Source organism: Eschscholzia californica, unplaced genomic scaffold (genome assembly GCF_041429995.1).
Source record: "Eschscholzia californica isolate CP2 unplaced genomic scaffold, dmEscCali1.0.p SCAF_5, whole genome shotgun sequence".
Classification (NCBI taxonomy): domain Eukaryota; kingdom Viridiplantae; phylum Streptophyta; class Magnoliopsida; order Ranunculales; family Papaveraceae; genus Eschscholzia; species Eschscholzia californica.
Window position 1 is genome coordinate 45409799 of NW_028238472.1, and position 27244 is coordinate 45437042.

Below are 27244 nucleotides of genomic sequence, written 5' to 3' on the forward strand. Positions count from 1 at the left end.
AGCTTTTAAAACTATAATTTATACATATTACAAATTTTTTTACTACACTATGTCAGAAAGTATGTATAATTTGTAACAAATTTTATATATGTACATGTAATGTACAACACCATATTAGTAAAAAGTATAACTAATGTAACATAAAGTATACATAATTTATACTACATACAAAGTGTTTTTCATACGGATCTGAGATTAACAAACTGGAATCTAATACCCATCATTATCTGTACTATCAGTTCAATTTGATCTGAAGATAATCAAAGATGTGAAACATCTAAATATTTGAATGAAACATCAGATCTAGATTTCATGGATTCAATAAAAATGAAACAGAAATATCAAATACATGAAAGAACACTTTAGTTATAGAAGATTACAGCAAAAATACAGATTCATATGAAATGATACGAAAAAGATGAACATTTGATATTTATCAAATCTTCAATATGAATCGTTAAACTATAAGCCAATATAAATAAGATTTTAAACCTGAATAGTTGTGGCTAGAATAAAGATATAATCAGTAAAAACCTTAAATCACAATGGAGGTTGTGATGATAGCTCTTGATTGAATACTAATCAATGGAGTTTTTTACAGCTGGGCGAGAGTTTAATGAATGTTTAATGAAGATTTCATTTTTAGAGAGATAGTGGGAAAGTTTCTGGATTTCGGTTACGGAATTATAGAGAGAGAGTTGTTAGTTACATAAAAAACGTGATTGGAGAGAGAAAGTTGAGATAAATATGGAGAGAAATCTAATACGGTTTAGAATGAAAATCACGATTAGATATTAAAAGAAGGTTAATATAGGTATTACATATATAATAAGTATTATATGGATTTGTGAAATCCTCTCTAGATGACACTAAAAGGACCAGATATCTATTATGATTATTATTTAGGTTTTCAAATCCTTTTTAGGATTATAGAGGATTAAATCTCCTATTAGGACCCTATTTTTGGTCTATAGACTCAAAAATTAACTAGAAAATAAAATTTGACCGTAAACATATGATTTGAAACTAAATTTTTATAGTCACGGGATTGAACTTCGCCTACTAGTTTTATTGTTCAAGATTGACTATTCTCCGATTTGACAAATACGTAACACATAATTGGCTATTGTCCAATAAAACACAACTAAAATGTCTTTGCCAAAACCCATACCCATTGATATACTATTGAAGTATATAAAAACATTAATATTTGAGAAATGAATTCATACAGAAGATTGATTATAAATTAAGTGTTTACTCTTAATCAATACACATACCCTTAATAGTTTTCATACAACATTGGGCCCTTAGAGATGAGTGACTTCCCAATATGAGCATAACTATGTTGAGGCCAAGGGGGGTCGTGGCCCCTCCTGGCCTCAACATAGTTCCGTCCCTGAATTGATAGAGGTTGTAGCAATTGGGATTCTTCCCAACACAAAAAGACTCGTAGCTGAAATGGTGTGAAGATGTAAGCCTTGAATTAACTTGAGAGAAGGTAGGTCGAGAGATATGGAACCGAGAGATGAGAGAATTTTAGAGATTAATTTCTCTTGTGTGTTTATCAATAATTGAATCAGATATATATATAGGTTACAAGTCTGAGATAACTATGCTAAATGATATACATGATTTCATAAAAAATCTTAGGGAAATCTAAACAACAAAGACCTAGTCGAGCTAGGAATCTCGGTGGGTCCGGTTGTTCCATGGGTCGTGTGTGTGTGGCCGGTTACTCCCTTTGGTGTTGACCCATAATACTCCCCCGCAAGTTGGAGCAGGAATGCTACTGATGTCTAACTTGCCAATTGTCTTCTTAAAAGTGTTAGCTCCAAGAGGCTTGGTAAATAAATCATCAGGGCCGGCCCTGGGGGCCCCTAAATTCCCGGTGGGCCCATATTTATCTAAACGCCTATATAAATAGTATTATTATATGTATTTTTTATTGTATATATGCATTGTATTTGTTTGTGTAGTAGAGTTGGTAAGGTAGTTGATTAATAACCCTTAGGTCAAGGGTTCAAAAGAACAAACTTCAATTAATAGGAAGTTCAAAAGACAAGTAACATTTTAATTTAATTAATTACTCATGAAAAAGAAATACTATCAAATTAGATTCATATTTTTCTTCAATCTATTTCATTCTCTACAAGGGTTTGTTACCCAATTACATAGAGGTAAACTTCTTGTTCCTTTAATTTTTATTTGTTTTCTAATTTTTGTTTATGTTTAGATTCTTATTTTTTTTTTTGTTGAACATGTTTAGATTCTTATCGATACTTCTAGTAAGTTAAATATATGTTTTTCTTATTATCTTGTTAGATTGTTATGACGCTAAAAACGTTTTTATGCGACTTCGAAAGAATTAGATTAAAATTTGGTTAAATCATAATCAGAAGGAAAAACAAGCAGAGACTAATAACCAAAATAAGTGTTGGTTGATGGGTCATTTTTTTTTAAACTTAAAATGTAGGGGTCCCGTAGATAGGTTCGCCTAGGACCCCCCAAAAGTCAGGGTCGGTACTGTAAATCAGCAAGTTGATCAGCGTTAGAAGTGTAGCGAGGAGAAATAATATTAGCCTTAATCTTTTCACGAATGAAATGACAGTCTATTTCAATATGCTTAGTTCGTTCATGAAAGACCGGATTGTCTGCAATATAAAGAGCGGCCCGATTGTCACAATAAACAGTCATCGGGGAAGTAGGATTATAAAATAAAAAATGAAGATTGATAGACCAACGGCGTAGGGCCAACACCGTCTAACCACAAAACCAGTGTTAACGGTTTACATCTCTTGATTAGACGAAGGTTCCGGTAAGAAATGGTAAGACGACCATGAGAAGCCAAAGTTATAAATGAAGGGCGGAGGAAGATGAAGCCATGTGGATGCATGAAGCCTATTTATATCATTCTCGGTTATGAAGGGGTTGGGGAAAACCGAGTACACCAAAAGACAAAAAAGATGGACCAAAATACCGATGCATGCGGGGAGGGTGGTAATACAGGTTATGTCAAGTTTGACTTTGGATCTGTCGTTTATGGCTTTTCACCTTTTTGGAGTTGGACGAGAGATCAATTCCCGACTTCTAATTGGTTTTTCACGTTGGTTGTTACTTGTTAGTTGGATTACTAACGGGAAGAACACTTGAGGAGACGGCCACGAATGGCCTTTGCTGGTTGTTTGGTTTTGATATTTTATGGGTTGTAGATTTTACTAGTAGTATTAAGGGAGAATTACAGAAACCCCTGACTTTTGATAATGAATTTACTAAACCCCCGGCTTTGGACAAAAGAATACATCTTTCTTCTTCGAGAAGTAAAAAATTAGGAGGACCAACTTAGGAAAACCTCCCATGAACCCATAGGAAGAACATGAAAAAGAATTATTATTAAATAGGAATTAAGAAACCTCTGCACCAAATAAGAAAAACAAAACATCACAAACAATCGAGTCAAATCCTTGAAAAAGAAGAGAAATATATCAAAAAGCATTAATGAAATTGTTCCTGGTTTTGGTTCATAATCAATACAAACTCCACTCTGCAATTAAAAGCGACAAGAGCCTCAAATTTGAGGAAGCAATGTTCTACAGAAAACTAGTTTTCATCAAGTGTTTACACAAACCCTAAAAAGCACTTCAGAAAAGAAGGGCATCATAATATAAACCACGAAAAAAGTAATTAACATTTACAATGAAATGCGGGTGGAAATGGGTTCGTGAAACTTTCTGATAGTAAGTTTTTCTCCATTTCTACTTCATCCACATTGATCCATAACTGTCTCATATATCTAACTTCAGTTTCAGACAACTTCACAGGCCCGTTCAAATGGAAGTCTCACCTTGGTAATTTGGCTGTATAGTTTCTGTTGATTTTTAAACCAGAAACAATCAAAAGATCCGCTCAGTAGACGATAAAAATTTTGCACATCAACGTACAAGTTATATCAAGAAGCCATTGCCTTTGTAGCTATCCAAATGGGTTTCCTCCTTGCGAAGGAAAGGAGGTTTGATTTGAAGGTTGGGAGAATCTATTGTCAAGCTGCTGGCCTGTACTCGAAGTTCCAAAAAAAGCTGCATCACCACCAAAGTTTTGTAATCCTTGATGCCTGCAATTATATTAGGACGATTCAAAAAAATATTGGTTTACTTCATATACAAATCTATGTTAACGAATAAGTTAGCTACTTCATCTTCCAAATCCATGGTGTTTTAAGACTGCAACGATCCAAGTCAAACTTATTACAGTAGTAATGTAGATTGATAAAATTGATGCTTAAAGATGCTGTCATGGAGGTGGCAGAAGTTGCGAAAATTATCAGAAGTGTGTAAAGAGGGAAAATTTTCAAAGACACGATTAATAAAACTTGTGTAAAAGTTTATCCAAACCCCTAGAAACGTATTGCAAACTACTGCAGATCACTCCATAAGCATGAGTCGCAGGTGGATGTCATCTTGTGTATTATAATATTGGAGAAAATGAAAGAAGAATAAAACATTACCCCATAGCAGGCATGTTACTGGGTGGTATTTGTTGACCCATAAATGCACCGCCTGAAATTAAAGCACGTATTATTATATTTAAAGAGAAGGTGATATATACACCGAGCAAAGGAGAAAACAACATTTTGAAAAGAAGAAAAAAAAGTAATTGTACTTTGAGGAAGTGCTGCATAAGGTTGGGATTGCATTGTTGGTGCAGCATAAGTTGGTGGTTGATGGGACATCCATCCAGGGGAAGGGGCACCTACGCTAGAAGCACGCGATAAGCCTAAAGGAGCTTCTGCATTTGGCAACGCTCCTTGCAAAGATGCCATGGAAGGAAACTACATACATCGCAAAATTATAGGTTTCAAATGGTTATGCAGTAATGAAGTTCAAATTGTTTAAGAGACAAAAAGAACAATAAAATTATAGTAGAGATGTTTAATGAATAAAAAATAACACTACCAAACACAGGATTGATCGGGCTAAATCAAGTTAACAGTGACAACTACATGACCGATATAAACTGTACCATCGATTTTACTTGTAAAACAAAATTCACCTCTCCCACTTACGTTTCCCCTTTTCAATTGAAAATGCGTTAAAATGAGAAAATGAGGTTAACGGTGCCAGCAAGTAAGTTGCCTTAGCAAGATCACTTCTCTCACTTGGCTAAGTCTTCATGTTCATAACTTCATATCGAACTTGCAGTAACAAGATGAGCACAAAAAAATGGAGACCCGGCGAGCAGAAGCATTTTGAGAAAAAGGAAAAGAAAAAAAATTTACCGAAGCAGCATGAACCATAGTTGATTCACTGTTGATATCAAATGGATTTGTAGGTCTTGATGAATGAGGATATGTTGGCATTGGCTGTAACACCGAAATGAATTATAAAATTAACAGGTCATGTACGCAAAGTATGCAAAATCCAACTGTTCAGAATAAATGAATAATAACAATATTGTAGGCATTAGTAGCCAATGACCTACCGCTGCAGTTGGGTATTGCATACCAAAACCCATGCCATGGGAGGTACCAGCACCCCAGCGTGGATTGTGTACAGGAACTGCAGGATAAGTTGCAGTGAAAAGGTCCTGCATCATAAAGACGGCTTTTAATTTAAGGAGACGAGCTAAATACTGAATAGGGTCAAAATACAAAAAAGAAGACGGGAGAAAAATACAACCTCCGGAAGTGCTTCTCTTCCACTATGTTTTGCTTCTGTAGAGGTTGCTTGTGATGCAACTCCAGCACTTGCTTGTTGTGTTGGTGCAGAAGTTGGTTGCCCTGCTGCAGTTAATGGTCGTGGAGCAAGTGAACTCCATGACTGCAAGAAACGCAAACCACCCAAATAAGTTAGAACGTTAAGTGATGTTTGTTTGTATTTCAAATCTGAAAATGATTAGTACTTATTGACTTATTATAAATGAGTTGATGCATATTTTTGTCTCTTTAACAGAATCATATGTCAAAACAAGTGTTCCTTTTAAATCCAGAAATATTTTATAGCTGGAAAGTTGTGCATTTGAGATGGAGACTTGTTTTACAATCTAATTCAATTACATAGATAAAAGAATATGAAAGGTCGTGTTCAACATACAAAATAAACTCAGATCTCAGAATTTAGAAAAACAAATACTACGTACATCATTTAAAGAAACACCTACAAGATACCGCACGTTATAAGCTAGATTTATTACCTGGTTATTAGGAACCCCGCCAACTGATTGAAAGTTCTGGTGCAGGTTTGGCCATTGTCCTCCATCATTTGCATCGACAGGCAAAGTCTGAAACATGCCTCCAGGTGCTACTGGTGATAGACCACTACTAGTAGGTAATGTCGAAATGTTGCCAGAACTGCTGATAGCGGGTTGCATATTATACATGTTACTCGAAGGAGCAGTTGTTGGGGCTCCACCACTACTGGGCAATAACATGTTACTCATGGGCACAGTTGATGGACCTGACAATTGAGACAGAACAGAGTCCAGCATGTTAACAGTTGGTGCAGCCTGGGCTTGGACCTGAGGTTGACTCTGGGTTGCAAAATCAAATGAGGCCCAGTTATCACCATCAGTGGGCAGACTACTTGTCAGATGAGTAACAGGTAGAACTGTGGTGGTTATTGTTGGTTGAACAGATGGTACTGCAGCTGCCCCAGTAGGAGGCTCAGGATCAGCGTTGAAGTCAATTAAGCTTCCTAAACTTACGCTTTTAGTTTCTGTTTGATTCCCGTCTATAGATCCCAGACTACTGGAAGATGCAGTTCTCTGCAACCACAAAATTACTCTGGTAAATACTTCATATTTCACAAGGATCAGTCAAAGACTTTTAGCATATACAACTTTTAGTTTAGAAAGGATCGAAATATATATGTAGTCACAAATAGCGGATGTACTATATATGCTACAGGTTGGTTAAAAACTCGCACCCGATACAGGACTGTATGTGAATTTCAATAAGCAAATTATATTTTATGGAGATGACATGAATTTAAATAAGCAATTAAGGATCATCATATATCAAAGTGATTAGAAACCAGTGTTTAAAAAGCGTTTTTACGCCACGATGAAGGATTTTTTTTTACAATGTGAGGAGGTGTCTCGAGGCGGTAAAGATGCGTAGCTCCAATCTCATACATTTTAATATAGTTATAGTATTTTATTCTATTAATAGTATATTTTATTGAATTTTTTTGTAGTACTACAGAAAATTAATTTCTAAGTAGTAAAATTAAAGGATGTGAATGCTTTTAACCATTATGAATTCGAAAAGCGCATAAGAACACAATTTGAAGTTCTGGTCACAGTCCAATAGGATGATCCTACCTGTGTGTGTACAGAACCATCGACCACTTTGCCAGCATTCGCTTTAGGAGGTTCACCTATACGAAGTGGTGGAACATCGTCTCCCAAGATATCTCTAACAGGGCGTACAGTAGGGGGGCTGGTTCCCAATTCATCTTGATAATTTGGTGACCTTCCTCCAGACTTGGATTCCCCATCAGAAGATCTACGGTCTTCAGATCTCCTACCATTTCCAAATCTGTCCTCACGGCGCCAATTGTTTACCACCTCAGGAGGACCGGGACTTCTATTATCACCATATCCAGGACTTCTTCTATCATCGTTATATCTATAGTTTTTGTCATCATTTCGTGCACCAGATCTTCCACCATATCGATCATATGTCTCCTCATAGGGTGGACTCCTTGAACCACTTCGATATGGATCTACTGTCCTATTTTCACTGGAATCATCCTTGTCGCCCTGAATGACATTTAAAACCAACAAGCTTCACAAAATTAACCAATAAAAACAGAGCCATTCAATCTTCAATCAATTGAAACCTGGAAATAGACTAATAATAAGCATACTGATGCTAAACACTTCAACTATAATAAGCAGGAGCAAAAGCATTAACCATTGAAAATTTGCATACCGGTTTAGCCCTTGGAGGCTTGTCGACACTCCTCTCACCAGTGTAATTTCTAGTCACATAAACATGCCTAATGAAGTCCCTTAGCCTCTCAACGTTACTGAAAAGAGTCATTGACATCACAATCAATCCCATTACCAAGATGCCCAACACAAATCACAAAATAACATCAAATGCAACTTTAACCTGCTATCCGGTAATGACTGCCGCTGTGAATCCCATTCTTTAAGATAAATTTCCTTTGCACGCTGAATGACAAAGAATTGACCAAAAATATTAGTTGCGTGGAAACTTGAAAAAGAATAACCACAGAAACATCATTAAGTTTATGCATATATACCTCATTCCCTCCTCCCTGAAGAGCATTAACTTCTTGAGAAGTAAATTTAGCCATCGACACTGATTTGACGCGATGAGTGAACTCCCGACTAATAATTTTTACAGGCAAGTAAGTCAGTTAATTGGCATTTCTTGACATGGGATCTCATTATACTAGAGGCCAGTGACACAATGAAATGACCCAGAAAGCAAGTTACTGTGAACACTTACTGTATTCCGCTGCAATTTGTACAAACAAATGTCCAGAAATTGGTGCAAACATACTGTGGTCCCTGCTTGGCAAAGAAATATTAGTTCCAATGACAATTATTTTCACATAAATGGGCATAGCCGTACTATGATTTTAAATATATGATACGAACAGTAAGTAGCAAGAACAAGTGAATATTTCTAATTCGTTTTACCAAGTGATAGAATACATGTGACTATATGTAATCCTGCAAAAGAGCTAATAAAAAGGAATGTAAAAGATCAGCAGCCCAGAGTGCAGCATAATCTTCAAAATCTTATTTGAGTTGATCAGATGAACCTTGATCATTGAATTTCGGATTTTGCCTCTTAGATTTTGGAATTGTTTCCATCCTTGAGTTGATTCTCAAACCCACCTCCAGATGTAACGCAAAACTTGTGAAGGGTAACAACGTCGCATCATGGGGTGGATGGAGAGGCTTGAACTTGTTATAATTATCTCCATTAAAAATGTGGTCCAACAAACCGTTGAACATAAGTAGAAAAATATCACATGTTCTGCTCTTATTTGTGAAAGTTTTGTGAAACCCAAAAATTGAATTAGAATGTCCACAGATGATATTGAATATCTTCTAGATGGTACGAGAGTGTCATTCGAGTAGGGAATTGTTGCTTGTAGTTGAATGACTATGATGATTGTTCATCATGGAAAACAAAATAGTGTGGTTGAGACGCTGAATATAATGAATATCGCCAACTCTGAAGGTCAGTTCATGAATTTCGTTCGCTCTCTGTGGATGAGGGATTAGTAAGAAATTAAACTGGATCTTTTCCTGAACATATGGTATCGGACTATACAACTTTGTTTTTCTTCTGCTTCTATCATCATATATGTTCTCTGATTCTTTTTCCTGCATCACTTTTCGACACCGTAAAACCACTCCTAGACATGTCCGCATCATCGGGGCAACCATCCCCTTCACGTCGCCACTGTGTTTGAGTACCCAATCTCTAATACGACTCTAATGCCCACTAGGCTGAATAACAGTGTATATATCCGATAACACTATATATCCGAGGGCGCAATAGATGGACTATTCCTTCTATGCGAGTTGTTGATAATTTATTTTTGGCATTCAAAATTTCCTTCTATATAGTAAAATGGAATTTGTGAAAAAAAAATTGAAGGGAACTTCATTGGTTGATCATGCACATACCACACTAATATCAAGTTCAAGCTTCTCCATCTAACAAAACAATTCAACAACTCTTTTTAAGAGTCTTCTTCAAGTTTGATGCTTCATTAATTTTGTATTTCAACTTGATGGGAAAACAGAAATCCAAAATAAACAAGATTCTAGATATTAGTAAAATCTTGTGTATCTATTTGTCCATCGATACCAAATATTTGAAGGTCATAAATCTAGTCTCCTACATCACATAGAAGTCTTAGGAAACTCAAAGTCTAAGACACCTAAATCTCTCTAAAAGTATATGATGAATCTTATGTGATTATTCATTGAGTTGTCTAGTTCATTAAAACCAATGTACCCCACAATAGTGATGGATAACCAATGTAACCTTCATAGTTTTCTTTGTTAATGTAGATCACTATACTTTGACTAAGAATCATTTTTGTTACTTAATTTATTTAAGTTCTCCCATTTGTCATTTCTTTGATGTCTCCTGGTAATGATAAACTCACATTGTATCTCCATATCCGTCAAGCTACATGAAGATCGAAGTATTTAGCTAAAACATCTTAAGATAACATTTTTTCTTCATGTATTTTTGTATACGTCCAATGCAGTTGCTTAAAAACAAAACCCCACGTATTGTCGATTTGTTTGTTGCAAACGTAACAGAAAAGCAAATAGATAGTTTTAGCTCACTTAGATATCGCCTCCATGAAGTTCACAAAGCACGCTCGCATTAGTTTATATCCATGAACACAGAAAAAAAAAATCTTTTCCCCAACAAAAATCTAAAGAAACATGTTGGCAAACTCACAAACTTTAACAAATGTGTACCAATTTTTAGATACTTAGTTTTAAGCGTTTAGTTTGTACCATATAACCAGAATGGAACTTGAAATTCAGAACATAAATGTGAGATTGAAAATCTTACCAGACTATTACAGTTGATACATCTCCGATTCGCGGGAAGTTTCAGAAGCCCACGGATGATCTTCTCGTTTTTCTCGTCCTCCTTCAATCGATTAGCCATTTTCCCTGATTCACCCACTTCTTCATCCAATAACAATCAAAATATATCAACACAGATAATAGAAAGAAAAATTAATCTGTAAATCTATCTAAATTAAATTCACACAATTGAATAAACACCAAGATCACAAACACAAAAAGTAATTCAACAAGAAAAACATATAAATGGAAAGCATATACACAAGATCCATAAGTTAAACTAGTCAAACCCTAGCTAATCTCAACTAGAACTAAAAACAATCCCTAAATAATTATGATATGTACAGGAGAAAGAGAACTGACCTGATTCAACTAAAATGAAGAAATTCAAGTAAAAATTGATTCCTACAAGATGCAGAAATCTAGGAATAACAACAGAAAATGATCTAATGGATGCATGAAAATCGGTGAGATTTTTAGGCTATTTTTTAGGGTTTGGTAAGGAAGATATTTCGTAGCAAAATTTCCGCTATTTCCAAGAGAGAGAATTCTTTTTCTTGCAATGGTCAAACCGTCAAAACTCTGGAAATTGGCCTGTTTTCGCTGTCAATCGGTCTGAATCGGGAATAATTGATATGAGGAAGTTACAAAAGTACCCTTTTCGACTGAACTACAAACCGAGTACGCTTTCGGATATCTGGCCACCGTGGACCCAAGTCACTAATGATATATTGAGGTTGCAGATCTAGGTTTATTCACATTTTGGCCCCTTAAGATGATCAATTTGCCAAAATAGTTTATAAGAGATGAACAACTCCGAGAATAGCTCTCATTTTTCATTTTTCAGTTAGTCAACCCTTTCATATAATTGACTTGCTGTTTGGACTCCCTTTCATATAATTGACTTGCTGTTTGGACTCCCTTTTTCCAGTGTTGCACTTTGGACTCCCTTTTAACGGAATCACCAGAGAATATTCCGTCTTTAAAGTTATACTTTAGATAATTCCCATTTTACCCATATATAATTAATGTTGCACTTTTGACTCCCTAATTTATTTAACTCATCTTCTTCAATCTCTAACTCATCTTCTTCTTCACTAACTCTAATAACTTGATCACCCGAATCGGCTCATCTTCTTCTTAACAAATCCTAGTCAGTTGATCACCCAAACTCGCTTTTAGGATTTACACTACTGGTTCATCTTAGAGAGATTAACATTACTTGTTTATCTTTCATTTCTCACACTAACAGATCAAATCATCAAACCAGCAGAAGACCTTCACTCAAGCATACATGAATGTTTAGAACTTAATTTAAAAACCGATAAACTAGCAACTCTTTTCCGTCAAAGCTGCTCGATCAAGTTCCGATCTTTACTAACATCCACTTGCTGGGTCATCAACAACGCAGAACAGGTCCTTCATAAAAATTTCTCTCTCATCACAAGTGTCAGTAATGGAGGAACCATGAGTCATGTCTTCACTATATATCATCCTAGCTAGCTACCCATTTCAAGAAATGCCATCTCATCTTGATGATTAATAAGTGATTTATTATGGCTTCTTAGGGTTTCAGCTGCTACTAATAGTCATGATGATTAATATCTAGGGTTACCCCCAATTGCCGCTAATGAACCAATTCTTTGTTTAATTTGGGACTAAATTGCTACCCTTGCTAAAGGCTCACTTGGACATAGATCTGATATTGTTGTTTCTCTTGTTTCACTTGCTAGAGATAGTGATCAATATGGGAAATTGATAATTGACGAAGGTGGGTTTTTTCCTTTTTTTGAAATTGATTAAAGAAGCTAAATTAGAAGGTCAACAAAATGTAGCTAGGGCAATGGGGTTATCAGATAAAGAAGATCAAATGATTCATTTTGGTGCTTGTTCTGTTTTTGAAGAAGGTCTAATGAAAGTTCAATCAACGGTTGCTTGGGCAGAAACAAGAATATCGTCAGTTGGTTCAATTACTTGATGAGAAAAGAAGCTGAAATCAGTAGAGAAGAAGCAATTACTCTAAACTTGGGAGATTTGCTTGTAGAGGGTAAGATGGTATTTTCCCCTCTTCAAATGTTATCTTTAACTTTTTTTTGAAAAAGGAAGTCCAAAATGCAACTCTGGAAAAAGGGAGTCCAAACAGCAAGTCAATTATATGAAAGGGAGTCCAAACAGCAAATCTCCCCAATTCTTTCCCTGTTTTTACCCTTATTTTAAAAATATTTCATTCTCTGTCTATTTCATTCTTCGAAGGCGGACGATTCCACCAACCAGCGACCATTCGTTAGGAAAAAAATCATTTTCTTTTCTTCTTTCATCTTCTCCTTCCACCACCTCCCGCCAGCCACCTCCATATCTTCTTTATCTTTTTCATTTCATTCTCTCTTTCTTCTTCACTTCTTATTCCCCTCATCTTCCTCTAATTTCTCTAATTTCTTCTTTCGTTTATCTTTCTCTCACACACACTATATCTCTCTCTCTCCCCTTCTCTTCTTACGTTTACCTCTCTAACTTAGCCTCGCTAAATCATATCAATTGAGGCTAAACTAGCTAGAGAGAGATGGGCAAGCGGAAAGAGAAAAGATATTGGTGGTGGTGGTGGGAGGAGGATAATATGGAAGAAGGAAGAAAATGAAAAATAGAAATATCTTATTTCCGGTGAAGGGTTGGTAGGCCATGTGTTGTCGACTTTTTCCTGACACAGACAAAAACAAGACATGGAATGAAATATTTCTAAAAAGAAAAAAAGATGATGATTAAAGTTTATTTACGTGAAAACTAGGGGGTGGGAATCGGTTCATACGGGAGGGAAACGGACACTAACTCAACAAGTCTGGGGTTGAACGGGTACAAGTCCTAAGTACTCGAACATCCGGACAAAACGGACTGACATTTCAGATTTTTCTCCAACAAAGTGCTCGTCCGTGACCGTTTTGATAGTTGGGCAAACCGGATATCGGTTGGTCGGACACCGGTCACTAATGAACAAATAAAGAAAAAAAAATTCGCAATTAAACTATTTAATAGTTAAATACAACTTTCTAAACTCCCACTTTACTATTCCAAAATGTAAATGAATACAAAATTAAAGATAATCATTGAGATTTCTCATGGATTAAGAACGGTTATATTTTTCTTCTCATGGATTACAGACGGTTTCATTCTTCTTCTCATGGGTTACGATCGGTGTATTGTGGATTCTAGAATTACTGATAAGATATTGAGATTTTGGAGGAGAGAGAAACTAGAGAAGTAGAGAGGCAAAAACAAGGTTAAGAAAAGTGATTTATAGGATTATATACTCTTACTCTTGAAATCTAAGGTTGTAGCTAACCCTTCAAATCTAAAGGCTTAAAATCAATAATATAGGCAGGTGGGTATAACGGGTAGGATAAACGAATGGGTATGGATGGGTTCGGTCGGGCAGACTATACAAGCGGGCGGACTCGGTCGGATCACCGAGTAAGGACCTACGACCGCGTTCGTCCGCTTAAGCTATTTTGGTCGGGTGGGTACGGATCAATTCGGGCATCAGACGGTCATGGACCCTTCGATCTCGGACAGTCGTGGGCGGGTCCTCGGTTTCCGGGCCAAAATCCCACCCCTAATGCGAACCAATCGTCATCGAAATAAACTATCGGTAGACAAGGTCGAACCACCACCAGACTCATCAACTTCCCACCAACTCACCACATCACCACATCACGCATACAAATCAATCATCCTACCATACATTAGAGCTTTCATGCTCAACAATAACATATAATGGATTTATTACTTTGAAAGAAATAGGTAATTGATCATGCATTATGTGACCAACATATCATTGATTCATCTTCATGTTATTGTTGAATTTTAGTCGTCAAATCATGTATATTTATACACTAGTCATGTTAAGTACTAAGAGAGGTCTAGTTATGAGAATCATACACATTAGACTTAACAAATAAGTGATTTATGTCATTATTACTATTGCTAAAAATTTGCCAAAGTAAATATGAGTCTAGATGAATAAAATATGTATAACAAGTAACAACTATGTTATAAACGCTAACTCTAACTTATATTGTGCGAGGGTTCGGGTTCATGAATACTATCTAATCACTTAATTTCTCTATGAAAAGGTTATTCAAGTCGTAGGAAAGTAGAAACCAGCTTCGAATCTAAAGCAAAACAAATCACACGCGAATAACCAACGAAGAAATATCCACACTTCGATTCCTCCTTTATCTTTTTCTTAGCTTTTCCTCTCTTTGGAATGCCCAACCTCCTTTTCCCTCTCTACAACTTGTGACTGTTATTTCATAAAAAAAAAATTGTGACTGTTGTGAAGGATAAAAGAGAAATGTGGTGGGAATTTAGGATTTTAATGGGTCTAAAAGAAGAAAGTTTGTTTCCCTTTCCACCCCACTAAAGTGGGGAATGCTACAACTTCTTCCAAAAAATTATCATAGTCTAAGTATCTCGCCATTAGAGTTTTCACCGATTTAGCCATTGGATTACATAAGAAATGCCAAACCTACTTCTCCCTCAAACAATGATGGATTGAGCTTAAAGATCTAAATTCTCTAAATTCGCAAATTGCATATATGAATTTTAGTAAATTGCTTATTTTGTATATATAATTGTAAAATGCAAAAGCGACTTATTGGTTATGTTCCTCATTCCTCGTCTAGCAGAAACTAATCGAGCTCCATCTGATCTTCCAGCAGAGGAAGCTAAATCAGTTGCAGGCTATAATGTAGAATATGTGCGGGATGGGATCCTTAATAGTTCACTGTTGGCGGAAGCCAACGTCCCGGGGTCCCGAAGACTCATTCTGACTGCAACAAGGGATGGGACTTTACCAACTTCAAAGTCGAAGATTTTAGGGAAGAAAAAAGAGGGACATGACACTCTTCATTCTTCATTCGAAACGAATGTTCGAATATACAAAATATTGAGCATTCTTTTATACTAATCTGCGACATATGATCGATTGGTCAGGTTTGGAGTTTTAAGCTTTCAACAAAAAAGGGTTTGGAATTTCAAAATGTTCACGTCGAAATCAAACTAAGAATGGCATTGTGTTTGTTTCCATCTGAAAAGTAGTACTACTTTATTTGGTTTTGGACGGTCCCGTACTCCCGTTTGGTTGGACTGGTCTTAGTTTTTTGACTTGGCAAAATTACTCCAATAGTTTTTCTTTTCTTTTTAGAAAACAACTACGATCAACGATAGTCATTACAATGACATTGATACATCAAAGACGTGATAACACACGATAACTGCCAAATTCAAACTCTTACAAGGAACAAACCTATAGCCCAACTAAACTATCACCTAAAGTCTAATAACATTATTTATACCTTAGTAACCCAAGTTCAATAAACCATTAAAACCACCCCCTCTAACAATTGAACCTTGGACGTTGGACCTCTAAGATTTTAGAGTTTATGTCAACACATTGGACCACCAACCAATTGTTGACAAATTACTCCAATAGGTACATGGCGGACGACGTGTGATCACGTGACTGTAGTTTTCTCTGCGTAGATTCTTTCTCCTCCGTCTCCCTCTATCTCTATCTCTCTCTACACCTTTTTCGTTCAAATAGTGAGGGACTGAGGGTTTTATCAAATTGGAACAAATATATCGAGGAGAAAATTCAACAGTTGGGTTTACTGGTTTTCGTTTATATAGAGGAAATCTGGGGGTTCGGTTGATGTATGGATTGATGTTTTTGTTGATAAGGTTTTGAGATTTGAAGTTAAAATTTGAGAATTAGGCACGGTTTTGAAGGAAACAATGGTAGTTACAGGAGATGACGAGGAAACTGAGTATGAAAGTGATCCAGAAGAGGAACCATTTCCGGCAACTATGAGAAGGAGGGAAGCAAGTGATGATGAAGAAGTTGAAGGTGACGAGGGAGAAACCTTATCGAAAATGAATCAGAGACTTGGAATTGATTCTGATGTTGAATCTGATGGTCAAGGTGGTGCTCCAGCTTATTATGATGATGATGAATCAGAGGTAGATGAAGAAGAAGAAGATGGAATTGAAGATGAGTATGATGAGAGAGAAGTAGGTGATAATAATGGTGATGAAGTTGAGGTTCAGGCTGTTTTGTTAGAATCTGGTGTTAATGGGGAGAGATTAGGCGAAGAAAAGTCAATAGAGAATCGTGATGAAAATCAAGGAGAAGGTGAGAAAAAGGAAAATGAGCCATTTGCTGTGCCCACTGCTGGTGCTTTTTACATGCATGATGATCGTTTTAGGGCTAATGTGGTTGGTCGAAACAGGTACTTAAAATCCTGTCCTGATGATCGTTTTAGCCTTATACTATTGTTCAATTTGCATGCCTTTTATGTTCTTAAGAATTATACTAGTTTGCTTTCAAATATTCTTCCCACTATTAGAATCAACTAAACCCTGAATTATAACTTAGTAAAGTGGGTGTATGCTTTAGAAAAAGGAAAGTTTAATGGAGATTTGACTTAGCTGTAGCTTCCCATTAAGCACACCAGGCTACTGAATTGCACCCCATATACGTTTTCTCATGCTTTAGTCTATTAAGTAGCGAAATTGTCAATATTTTACCCTGGGGACTTCAGCTCTCGCTAGGGATATCGCTGCTAGAATCATGCTTGTAGCTACTATAGGAAGAATGGTTGCAAAATTTGGTTGATTCTTCCTAATGTTTGTTTGTTATCCCGTTGGACATAATGTCTCAATAGACATACTTCTCAGAGGGTGTTGCATGTAGTTGTGTAACTCTCTTGCTGTTATGAAGAAGGAAAAACCGACAAGACGTATGGCCATGTGCTGTTTAGGATGAGATGCCTTGACTTTTTCTTGCTTCGAACAAGCTAATTCATATATTGAACTACATAGTCATTTCTGAAAGAACTATTTGGTTATCCTTCAGACGTACTGGTGGAAGAAGATTGTGGGAATCTAAAAATGACACCAAGTGGGGACACGATAAGTTTGAAGAGATGAATTTGCACGGAACACATTTTGAAAAGGTAAACATCAATCAATTCACTTATTGGTTTATTTTTCGTATGCTTGTATAAAGTTTCTCTTTAGTCGTTTTTGTTTGTCAGTGTGATTTATAAGAAGAAACTTAGATTTGATGATTTTTATGTGTTCTTAGCAAGATAAGAAGGGTCATTACAGAGGCCGGGGTAAGAAACATGGGGTGGACCGTGGATATGTAGGTGGAAACAGGTCTCAATCTGTTGATGACAACAACAATATAAATCATGCCCAGAAGACTGTGAGAGGGAGAGGTCCAAGAAGGTATGGTTCTCATATGAGGGACAGAACTGACGCTTCCCCAACTCAGAGTAAACAGTAAGTAGAGGTGTATAAGTTGAGGATAGTTTCTATTTCTTTTCTTTTGGATGCATTATTCTTATAATATCTCTCTGCTGTATTTGTACCTTCAGATACGGCAACTCTCATGAGATGACCTTGAATACTAATAGTTCAGGGAAATTACCCAATCGCTCACACACCTCAAATGTAAAATCTGATGCGGCTGCCGCCAGGAAAGTTGTGTTGGCATCAAGCTTGAGCTCTGCTTCCCCTCCATTTTATCCCTCTGGTTCTTCAAATCAAGACGTCTTAGTGAAGCCGAAAATGGATGTACAAGTGGGTAGTTCTAAGATGAACCTCTCTCCAGCACAGGTTGATGGAATAGTTTCATTATCACCGTCCAGTTCATTCCCGAGGGGAAAATCTATCACTGAAATTATTGCACAGGGCAGGCTTTATATTGACGAGAATACTCGCCCAGTTGTTGGAAGGTTAACTAATCTGAAGCTGAAGTCTTCTGGATCATCTCTGGCCAATTCAACTCAATCTCTGCAGTCCATGGCTATTGGAAGGAGGTCAGATATAACAGGACAACTTAGCTACCAACCAACCTCTTCTCATAATCCAGTAAACAGAGGTTCTCCACAAACGCAACCCCCTTTTGTTCAGCAGAAACATGTTATCCCACTTCAGTCTGCGGGAGTTTCTAATCAGCAGTTGGGTCAGTATGTTGGTCGTGGTTCTCAATCTTCATCCACACACGAAGAATCATCAAAAAATTCCTTTGAACTTATTTTAGAAACAGAATCAGCAGCAGATTCTAGTAAATCTAAGACTGCGTCGGTTAGGGAAGGAAGACGAAATGTTAAGGGAAGTTCAAGGGGCCCTTCTCTACACAATGAGACTCGTGTTATTGAAGCATCTGGGGATGTGGGAGTGCCCCATGGCGATCAAAATTTTATGGGTACTCCGGGTCTTTTGCCAGGTAAAGTTTCTCTGATCATGTTATCTTTTTTTCACTCAGGAAATCACAGATACATGTAGCCGTTCTTGTTATCCACTTCCTACTATTGTATCCATCTCATATACTCGAGGTAGCTCGATTGCAGCATTTTCGTTATATGTAGCTTTATGAATTCGAAGCAAATACTCTTCTAATTTCATAATTGATCTTCAGTAATGCAGTTTGGTGGCCAGCACCCTGGTGGCATTGGAGTTCAAGCTGCTGGTATGGCTCTTCCTGGATATGTTGGTCAACAACGACATGGTTTTGGCAATTCCGAAATGACTTGGTATGCTTACTTTCTCATTGTTTTGTGAAAGTTTACGAGTTCTTTTTTCCATTCATAAGATATTGTTTTTGAAGAATCATAGCTTCATTTCACCATATGATGTCAAGATTCTAGGTTTGTATGCAATACCGAAGTCCTTCAATGGACTGGGGATCCAAACTAGATGCGAGCAAAACTCATCGAAATGGAGCATGAAAGTATTAAAATGCTTCATTGGACTAGGGATAGATGGGAGCGAACTCATTGAAGTGGAGCATATATGTGAACTTTCTAGCAAATAATATTAGGCGTTTCGGGGATATTCCACATGGCTACATATGTTAATCAAATGTGGTTGCATGAATTTGTGGCTGGTCCATGAAGGACACATCCCACCCCATGTGAATGAAGTATATCCACAGTGCAATCACTTGGCGACTTTAGAATAATGTGTTATACATCCTCTAGGACATTATGGGGATTTGGGTTTTCGTATGAGCATCTTCTGTTTGTGAAGGACTATAATCTTATCTGTACTCACTGTTTATCCTAGTATTTACCATCATCATCTTGGAGAAACCTTCTGATGGTTGAGCATTGATGCTGGTGAAGATATCAATGATTTGAAGAGATGCTCAGTATTGTGTGATTGATGAGTTATAACTGCTTACGTATTGAAACAAAATGATCACTACTATATGTGTAATTCTGAGTTAATTTTATTTCTTAGAGACTTCGATTATATTGCTTATAAGAAAGATTATCTCATTCTTCTAGTTTATCCATATATTTTGGTAATTGATCTTCAAATACTCTTGTAGTAATGCTGTTGTGCTTGCTCTTTATCCTATTATAGTGCGTATTAGTAATTTTAAAATATGCTGTCCTCAGGGTACCAGTACTGGCAGGTGCTAACGGAGCACTAGGGGCCCCATATTGTTCGCCGTTCGTAGCTGTTGAGGGTGGTTATTATGGCCACCCATCAGAACAAACATCTTCATCCGGCGCCTCTACGTTAGTATCTCTCCGGTTTACTTTTTCTTTCTTCCTTTATTTTTCTGCATCGTCATTGTCTCTTTGAATAAATTAGGAGCAATGGCTTTGAGTAAATTATAGCAATGGCTACGAGTGAACATATAATTTCTTCCTGTGCAGCTTTCACGCTTAGTCTCTTTTCTGTTCCCCTATTTTTTGGATCAAATGTAATTTTACAGTCTATCAGGTTTAACAAATTTATGATGGTCTTCGAACGATAGCCTAGTATTGAATTCTAATCATTTTTGCCATAATTTGGGATTTCACTAGGTGATCCTTTTAGTGTGCTCACCTAGCTGAACATTGCACCCCAAGCACGGCAAGACTTTTACGTTCATTCTTATGTAGTTGAATTATATTTTTCGGCTGCCAATTCAAGTTCTGTGATACAAAGGATTCTCATGATGTTTTCTTTGGTACAGAGATGTGGGTCCGGATGAACTTAGTAGCTGCTGGAAGCCTCCACAGAGAACTGGTAACTCAGATGATAAATATTTTGAGTATAATTTCTAACTAATTACAGTTCGAGATTTCATCATGTTACAGTTATTGACTAATTTGTTTCTTCCACAGAGCTTGTAAATGATGAATTTGGACAGCGACAAAACAGGCCTCGCAGGCAAGTATTTAAACCCCTTTTTTCTTTTAATAGAACTGAACATTTTTTTTTTGAGAAGTTCAAATGAATCAATAGAACCAGAGATGAACTTTGAGGATGTCCCCTCTTTTTCAGGGTTTTAACTATTTATTTCTTGCAGGTACTCAGAGATGAACCTTGGTCAGTGAAATAGATACACTTTTGAGTGTAATTTGATAAGCAACTAAGGTCCGTGAGCTGCCATCCTTCAGCTTATTTTACTCTATTCATTTGTAGTAATTGATTGTTGGCCTAAAATCAATTACCAGACTCCTTTTATGCGAAAAGGGCCCATATTCGATTCTGATCCATAATTATTTATAGATTATTACTTGGCGATCTGAGGTTCTGTGAACTAATAAGTTGTGGTGGCTGTTCATGTTGCAGGCCTTTCTAATGGGCCCTCGGTGACTCCAGCTCTTGTTCTGGAGCACTTTGGGCAGCTTAATACCCTAGATGTGCTAGGTAAGTTGCTTTACATTAATTATCGTTCTTCTTTGTACCCTTAGGTTGTTTGTTATTGAATTGAGTGAGCTTGGCTTTCTGTTCCTAGATTGCAATTGTATTTTCATGAAAGTGTCGGCTCATTAACGCTGGAGTACACTTCCGCTGGAATACACCTCTCTACTTCCCCTAAGAAACAACTTCCAACAAAATAGTGGAAATGATATTCATTTCCGCGGAGCATTCCTTCCTATCAAACAGAACCTTAGTTTTAGAATTTTGAAATTCATTTAAACTGGATAATGAATCAACTTTTGCACTCAAATCCCTCAATGTTTCCAACTTATTTGCCTACTGATCCTATGATTCTTATGCTCTCTTCTTGGTATGTATAAATATGATTTCTCATCTTAGTGTTTGACACATTTCCGTTTTTGTAGTTATATACAGAAAACGCCTGGTCGTGCTGCAGTGAATGTGAGAAGTTTGTTGCAGTTTGATGGGTAGTAGTTTCTTACTGAAAAGTATTGTAAGTTGAAGAAAAACATAACCTTTTGCTAGTTTGCGTCTCCTTTCATGGTTTTTATGTCTACTCTCAATTTTTTCTTTTTCAGGGTTTTCTTTGACTTGTTGGTTTACTTGTGAAGCTTATGAGAAAGGAAGTGGGTTTTTCTCATTGACAGAAAAGTATATACAAAAACTAGACTGAAGAAAAGAGGAGCTACACAATCAAATATGTTGATTATAGTTGCTCTCTCTCTCTAGGTTGGCTGGCGATGATGATAATGAGAGTGTGTTCTCTAGTACTTTACAGTTGTACTACATTGGTTTTAAGTCGTATTCACATAAATGGAACAGTAGTCGGATTAATCAGTTGTACCTGCATTTCTTTTAAGTGGTTTTAAGTCGTATTCACATAAAGGATTAGTTCTGTTGTGGCCTCTAATTTGGTCTTATAAGTGTAGTTGTTTGATTTGACCCGAAATGTGTTTGGCAATTTTATTTGGGTCTCAATTTTTGTCAAACCTTCTCTTTATATCCTTTTTGTGATCCAAAGTACGAAAATTATAAAAGTTTGACCCATTCACATAACCTAAAACATATTTGTGATTCATATGCTAAATAACGGAATAAATAAATGGGAGATGCTAGAGTGTCCAGTTTTTAGCCCATTAAATTGCCCAGCTGATGTGGAATCACTAAAAGACAAGGGTTTTTCAAAGTTTGACTATGGTGGGGACCGCTTTTATTTCTAAATAAGGAAAGTTGGGCATTTTAATGGGCAAAATTGCTGGGCACTCTATCATTTCCCTAAATAAATAAATCAAATATCCTTGTCCCTTTTGTTAAAGAGTTAACCTCCCAAGCAAATGTAGAAAGAAGAAACGGGTTGTATTTACTCAAAGGTTTCATAAGATGGAATATAACTCCTTCACAGCTGATCATCTTCAATACTGTTTCGTGTGAAAATAGTCTCACATAGGAAAAAAGATAATCTCTTAACCAATAATATTTTGTGTAGGTCATCTCATTGCCTATTGAGTTTTCTTTTTTGAGTTGGTGGGTGATTGAATTCGTATTAACTTTTCTTTTTGTGTTGTTAGAAAGTTTGCCGTTAATTTTGATTTTTGAGTTGGTGGGTGATTGAATGCGGTTCCATATTTGTTTTTTTTGTTCAAATCGGTTCCATATCTGTTGGTTCCAGACTTCCAATATTGCTTTTTGGATTAAGATAGAATCAAAATTGGAACAATCTATTTCAATACTCGCCACGTCCCAAATTTGCAGTCAGCACCTTTATAATTTCAACAGTGATGAGAGAGAAAAGGACGAATCTAAGAAAAGGATCCGAAAAGAAATAACAAAAAATGGCGAAATCCCATCTTCTCTTCTTAATCTCTCTTCTCTTTCTCTCTCTACACTCTTCTGCGTATCCCTCCCAAAACCCTAATTTAACTCCATTAACAGCACACGACGAGCTTAAGAACAATGGATTTCCAATCGGATTACTTCCAACTAATGTTAAAGATTATTATCTTAATCAAACTTCTGGAGATTTCTCTGTAAATCTCGGTGATATATGTAAACTTACTCTTCCTCCAGATAATTATTTGGCTTCTTATTCGAAGAAAATTACAGGAAAGCTTGTTCAAGGTAAAATCGCTGAGCTTCGAGGAATTAAAGTTAGGGCTTTTTATCAGTGGTGGTCAATTACTGGAATTCGGATGAGTGGTGAAAATTTGGTTTTTGAAGTTGGAATGGTTTCGGCTAAGTACCCATCAAAGAACTTTGACGTAACCCCAGCTTGCGAAGGGAAGCGTTCTTCTTCTTGAGGTAATGACAATTTAGGTCTTCTTTTTGTTCTGTTTAGTTGATTTTGATGACTTATTTGTTTCTTACTATAGAACTAAAATTAAATTTAGGGTTCAGTTATTGAATGCCAAGGAAAAATCTGAATGACAAGGGGATACTACTCAATTTAGGTGTAAGAAGAGTGTAAGAATAATTTGGGTAAAACAAACTTGCTTGTAATTACTAGCTGCTTTTCTGTTTTTTTAAAATTTTCTGTAGATCTATCATAATCGATTAATTAGATAGCTAAAGAATGTTAATGTTCAAATTTGATTCTTTGATTATTGTTGACTTTATGAATGGATAGAATGTTTACTTTGGTTACATAATATATTATTAATTTGGCATAATAATCTTGTTTTATATTCATTAATTTAGTTTCAATGTTGTTCAAATAGACTCTTTCTTTAGATTTGGGGTGTTATAATAATTTATTCGGTTGTCCGTTTTGTGTGGTTTATGACGTAGATTCTCGATCCTTACTCTCTTTGTCGAGGCTTTTGTGTTTGCTTTTCTAATGGTATGTTTACTATGTTATTACTAATTCTTAGTCTTGATTAAATTATTCAAAAAATTAGTATATTTGTCTATAGTCCTTCGTGTGTAAGTGGTTGGTAATTGTGGGTAATCTTTTAGAACTTAGAAGAAATAATAGTGTCATGGATTTAGTTTATTCGTCGGTGAATGGTCCATTTTGTGCAATAAAGTATGAATAGTTATTGACCGAAAGTTATCTGTAACTTGGTGCAGTTAGTCATCTTTATGGTGGCCGAAATTAGGTACCCAAATCTGGCTATTTGACGAAATTTTTTTTTTTTCTTACAAGGTAATTTTCACCTTCTGTTATTTGATTCTATCACTTCATCTGTTAAACTGACCACATGTATCGTGGTATAATGTTGGCCGGGCCTAGACCTCATAGCAGAACCTGTTTGCCTGTTCCAGACCTGACTTGATAGATCTGAATCTCAAGAACTAGCCAGCCCGTACTGGCCTGGTCTGGCTGAGTCATAGGCCGACCCATCCCATCCCATCCTAGCCTAATTTGCACCATTACACAAAAAATGAGCTCTCTCTAGGTTAAATATCAGTTTTCAAGCCTAAACTGCTCGAAATGTAATAGGACTGGGAATTATTGTTTTAAGTTATCATTGTAAATATAATTCCACCATTCAGATGTATGCCAGTTATTTTCCCATCTAGAAAACGTATGGTTTTTAGAGGGGCGAAACATGGCCCGGACCTGACAGACGAGAGACTAAAAAAGGGCTAGTTGGATTTCTTGGAGCTTCTATTCTATATTAATATAGCCCGTAGTTATTCAATATATTATTATTATCATTGATTAGTCAATTAATAGGATATAATCGTAGCTACTCTGAGATTCTAATGTAAACAAATCTATTGCTCTAATATAGTAATATAACCATCTTATATCCCGTTTCTGTACAAAATTTCAGACCATCGTCAGTGATCATTTCCTTGTTGATCTTTATTATCTTAAGTCGTTTCATGGTTCATTTCTTATGACTCTTACAAGACTACCGAACAAGCAATCTTCTTGTTTTTCACGTACTCTAATAACTAAATTGTATTCTATTTGATTATTCTTTTGCAGGTTTGTATCTTTCCATCGATGGTTCTCGAATGGACCTAATTATGAATTGTGATCTTATGAAAGTGAAGTGTTATCTAGTTGATAAGATGTGGTAATTTCCTAATCTCTTTACCAAGTTGTTTATTATTTAAAGTGTTTTTAAACTCAGTTTCTTGGTTATGTATGTATATCAGTAGAAAGACATAAACAAGTACCATCTTGCAATGGATGTATTATTAACAAGTACTTTTCGATATTCCGATGTTTTTCTCATGTTGAATATATTTTGCAACTGATGGTACACCAGATGTTATTGGAATTTCGCTTTTCGTGTCTCAGATTGAAATTTACAATAACCGAACCCTTTGGATCGGATGATGGTTGGGCTGAAAAAGTCAGTTATCAAACATTCAAACCGATGTTGACCCCTAATTTTGTTAGCTTAATGAGTTGAGTATCTACTTCAGGTTGTTTTGACTAACAAGATGAAATTCAGGATCTGTAAGTTTGTGAATGGAATGTCGGATCTTATGAGCTTTGTCAAATGTCTCTATTCATCTTTGGTTGTTTTGTCAAGGTCGGAGACATATTAACAATTCAGTAATGCTACTTTCACCGAGAAACTTTACGAAATCCTTTCCTGGAATGACGTGGCAAATCTTTTTTGAACGATCGGTTAAAAGTGAACTGCCCAGATTCAAAGCTCTTAACTAACCTTGCCCTAATTGTACATTCATCTCCTCTTCAATTAGAGCCCTAACCTTGTGATCCTTAATTTAATGGCAGATACTCTGAACAAATTCCTAATTCTCTCCTTCCTCTTTCATTCACAATTATCGAATTGCTATAGCTCTTGTTCCTTGTGCTGCTTTTCTCCTTTATCTTGGTGCAACTCCTGTTGTTGCAACCTTAACCCTAGGTCTTATGATCTATGCTAAGATCACTTTTTTCTTCAGTTCAAATCTGGTCTCATCTTTCAATTCTGTCCCAATCTCTCTACTTGCTGTATTGCTCTCTGTGGAAATGAATTTCTTGATCGCAGTTCGGATTTTGTCATTAAAATGGACACAGTGCTCTCTCTATCTCTCTCCCCCTCATGACTCCCCCCTCCCATAAGTGGCGAAGAAAGATGAATGTGGTATGACAGGATTGAATCTGCGCTATTCATGCTTTAACGAATCAGTTTTGGTCAAATTTTCAAAACGTATTTGCCACATTATTCAGCCACTGGGTTTTGCAAAAAGTATATTCAACCTGCCTCGTGGGACTCCCACTTGAACCGTCTGTGAGAGAAAACAAGTGTTTCTCTCTTCGCTCACATGTTCAGTCACGTGGAGAGAGAAATCATTATTTCTCTCACAGGCGGTTCAAGTGGGAGTCCAAGGAGGCGGGTCATGTAGACTTGTTGCTGGTTTTAGTCAAGTTTTCTGCAAAAGTAGCATTACCGTTAACAGTTAATTAGTTGCCATGAGTTTGTTTAGGTGTGAACAGAAACCATTTAAACACGTCAATGATATTCACTTGGGTTCTTGTCAAAAAATGTCAAAAGAGAACGATTTACTTGTTTGCATTTGACAAAACGGATAGAGCAATGCTTATTTATCTTATAGTTTGATTAAGAAGTTGGTGTAGCATCTTGTTAGGTCATCTTCCTTTTCTCAAGTCAACAATCTTCTTCTTCTATCCACCACTTCTCAACTTCTTCTTCTTCATCATCATCACTCTTTGTGATTAGCTCGCCTTGGGGAGGTGACAAGGTTGTCGCCTTGGCAAGGTGGCAGGGTTGTCGCCTCGTATGTCATCTCACGCTTCAAGGAACATACATACGAGATAATTTTGTTTTTGTAAGAACTATTTTCACTATTTAAACCTCCGTATCTCTTTGTCAAGAAATTGAGTTGCAGGCGTAGTGTTCAAATTTCTTTTTAGAAAGGAAAGATATACGTTTTTATCTCCAGTCATCAATTGTAATGATGGAAGCCTTGGTTGCCCAAGTGGTTCAAGGTGTTG

At 36.4% G+C, this 27244-nt stretch overlaps 3 protein-coding genes across 9 annotated transcripts; 2 read left to right on the forward strand and 1 right to left on the reverse strand.

Moving 5' to 3' along the window:
- Window positions 1–3461: 3461 nt before the first annotated feature.
- On the reverse strand, window positions 3462–11423 carry NIG (NSP (nuclear shuttle protein)-interacting GTPase). Of its 3 annotated transcripts, none has more exons than XM_086642628.1 (15): window positions 10960–11198; window positions 10580–10695; window positions 8474–8535; window positions 8265–8352; window positions 8111–8172; window positions 7928–8024; window positions 7315–7755; window positions 6187–6756; window positions 5673–5813; window positions 5476–5580; window positions 5273–5356; window positions 4657–4825; window positions 4502–4553; window positions 3962–4108; window positions 3462–3865 (listed from the first exon to the last, which is right to left on the reverse strand). In XM_086642628.1, exons 2-14 carry the CDS (start codon window positions 10676–10678, stop codon window positions 3970–3972), a joined length of 2109 nt encoding a protein of 702 aa, XP_086498754.1. In that variant the 5' UTR covers window positions 10679–10695; window positions 10960–11198; the 3' UTR covers window positions 3462–3865; window positions 3962–3969. The 3 variants fall into 3 exon arrangements, with proteins under 3 accessions (XP_086498754.1, XP_086498753.1, XP_086498752.1); XM_086642627.1 differs by having other exon boundaries at window positions 10580–10698; XM_086642626.1 differs by having other exon boundaries at window positions 3462–4108; window positions 10580–10698; window positions 10960–11423.
- Window positions 11424–16001: 4578 nt separating this feature from the next.
- Window positions 16002–22155, forward strand: LOC147539686 (protein MLN51 homolog). 3 transcript variants are annotated; one of them, XM_086642629.1, is made up of 12 exons: window positions 16002–16877; window positions 17504–17603; window positions 17735–17934; window positions 18030–18883; window positions 19076–19190; window positions 20061–20183; window positions 20627–20679; window positions 20778–20823; window positions 20963–21030; window positions 21229–21306; window positions 21726–21814; window positions 21900–22155. In XM_086642629.1, the coding sequence occupies exons 1-9, from the start codon at window positions 16384–16386 to the stop codon at window positions 20988–20990; spliced, it is 2013 nt and encodes a 670-aa protein (XP_086498755.1). In that variant the 5' UTR covers window positions 16002–16383; the 3' UTR covers window positions 20991–21030; window positions 21229–21306; window positions 21726–21814; window positions 21900–22155. The 3 variants fall into 3 exon arrangements, with proteins under 3 accessions (XP_086498755.1, XP_086498757.1, XP_086498756.1); XM_086642631.1 differs by having other exon boundaries at window positions 17735–17880; XM_086642630.1 differs by having other exon boundaries at window positions 16088–16877; window positions 21726–21791.
- Window positions 22156–23060: 905 nt separating this feature from the next.
- Window positions 23061–25490, forward strand: LOC147539687 (DUF538 family protein (Protein of unknown function, DUF538)). 3 transcript variants are annotated; one of them, XM_086642633.1, is made up of 2 exons: window positions 23061–23619; window positions 24388–24499. In XM_086642633.1, the coding sequence occupies exon 1, from the start codon at window positions 23154–23156 to the stop codon at window positions 23616–23618; it is 465 nt and encodes a 154-aa protein (XP_086498759.1). In that variant the 5' UTR covers window positions 23061–23153; the 3' UTR covers window position 23619; window positions 24388–24499. The 3 variants fall into 3 exon arrangements, with proteins under 3 accessions (XP_086498759.1, XP_086498760.1, XP_086498758.1); XM_086642634.1 differs by lacking the exon at window positions 24388–24499 and adding an exon at window positions 24106–24163; XM_086642632.1 differs by lacking the exon at window positions 24388–24499 and adding an exon at window positions 25256–25490 and having other exon boundaries at window positions 23062–23619.
- Window positions 25491–27244: the final 1754 nt, after the last annotated feature.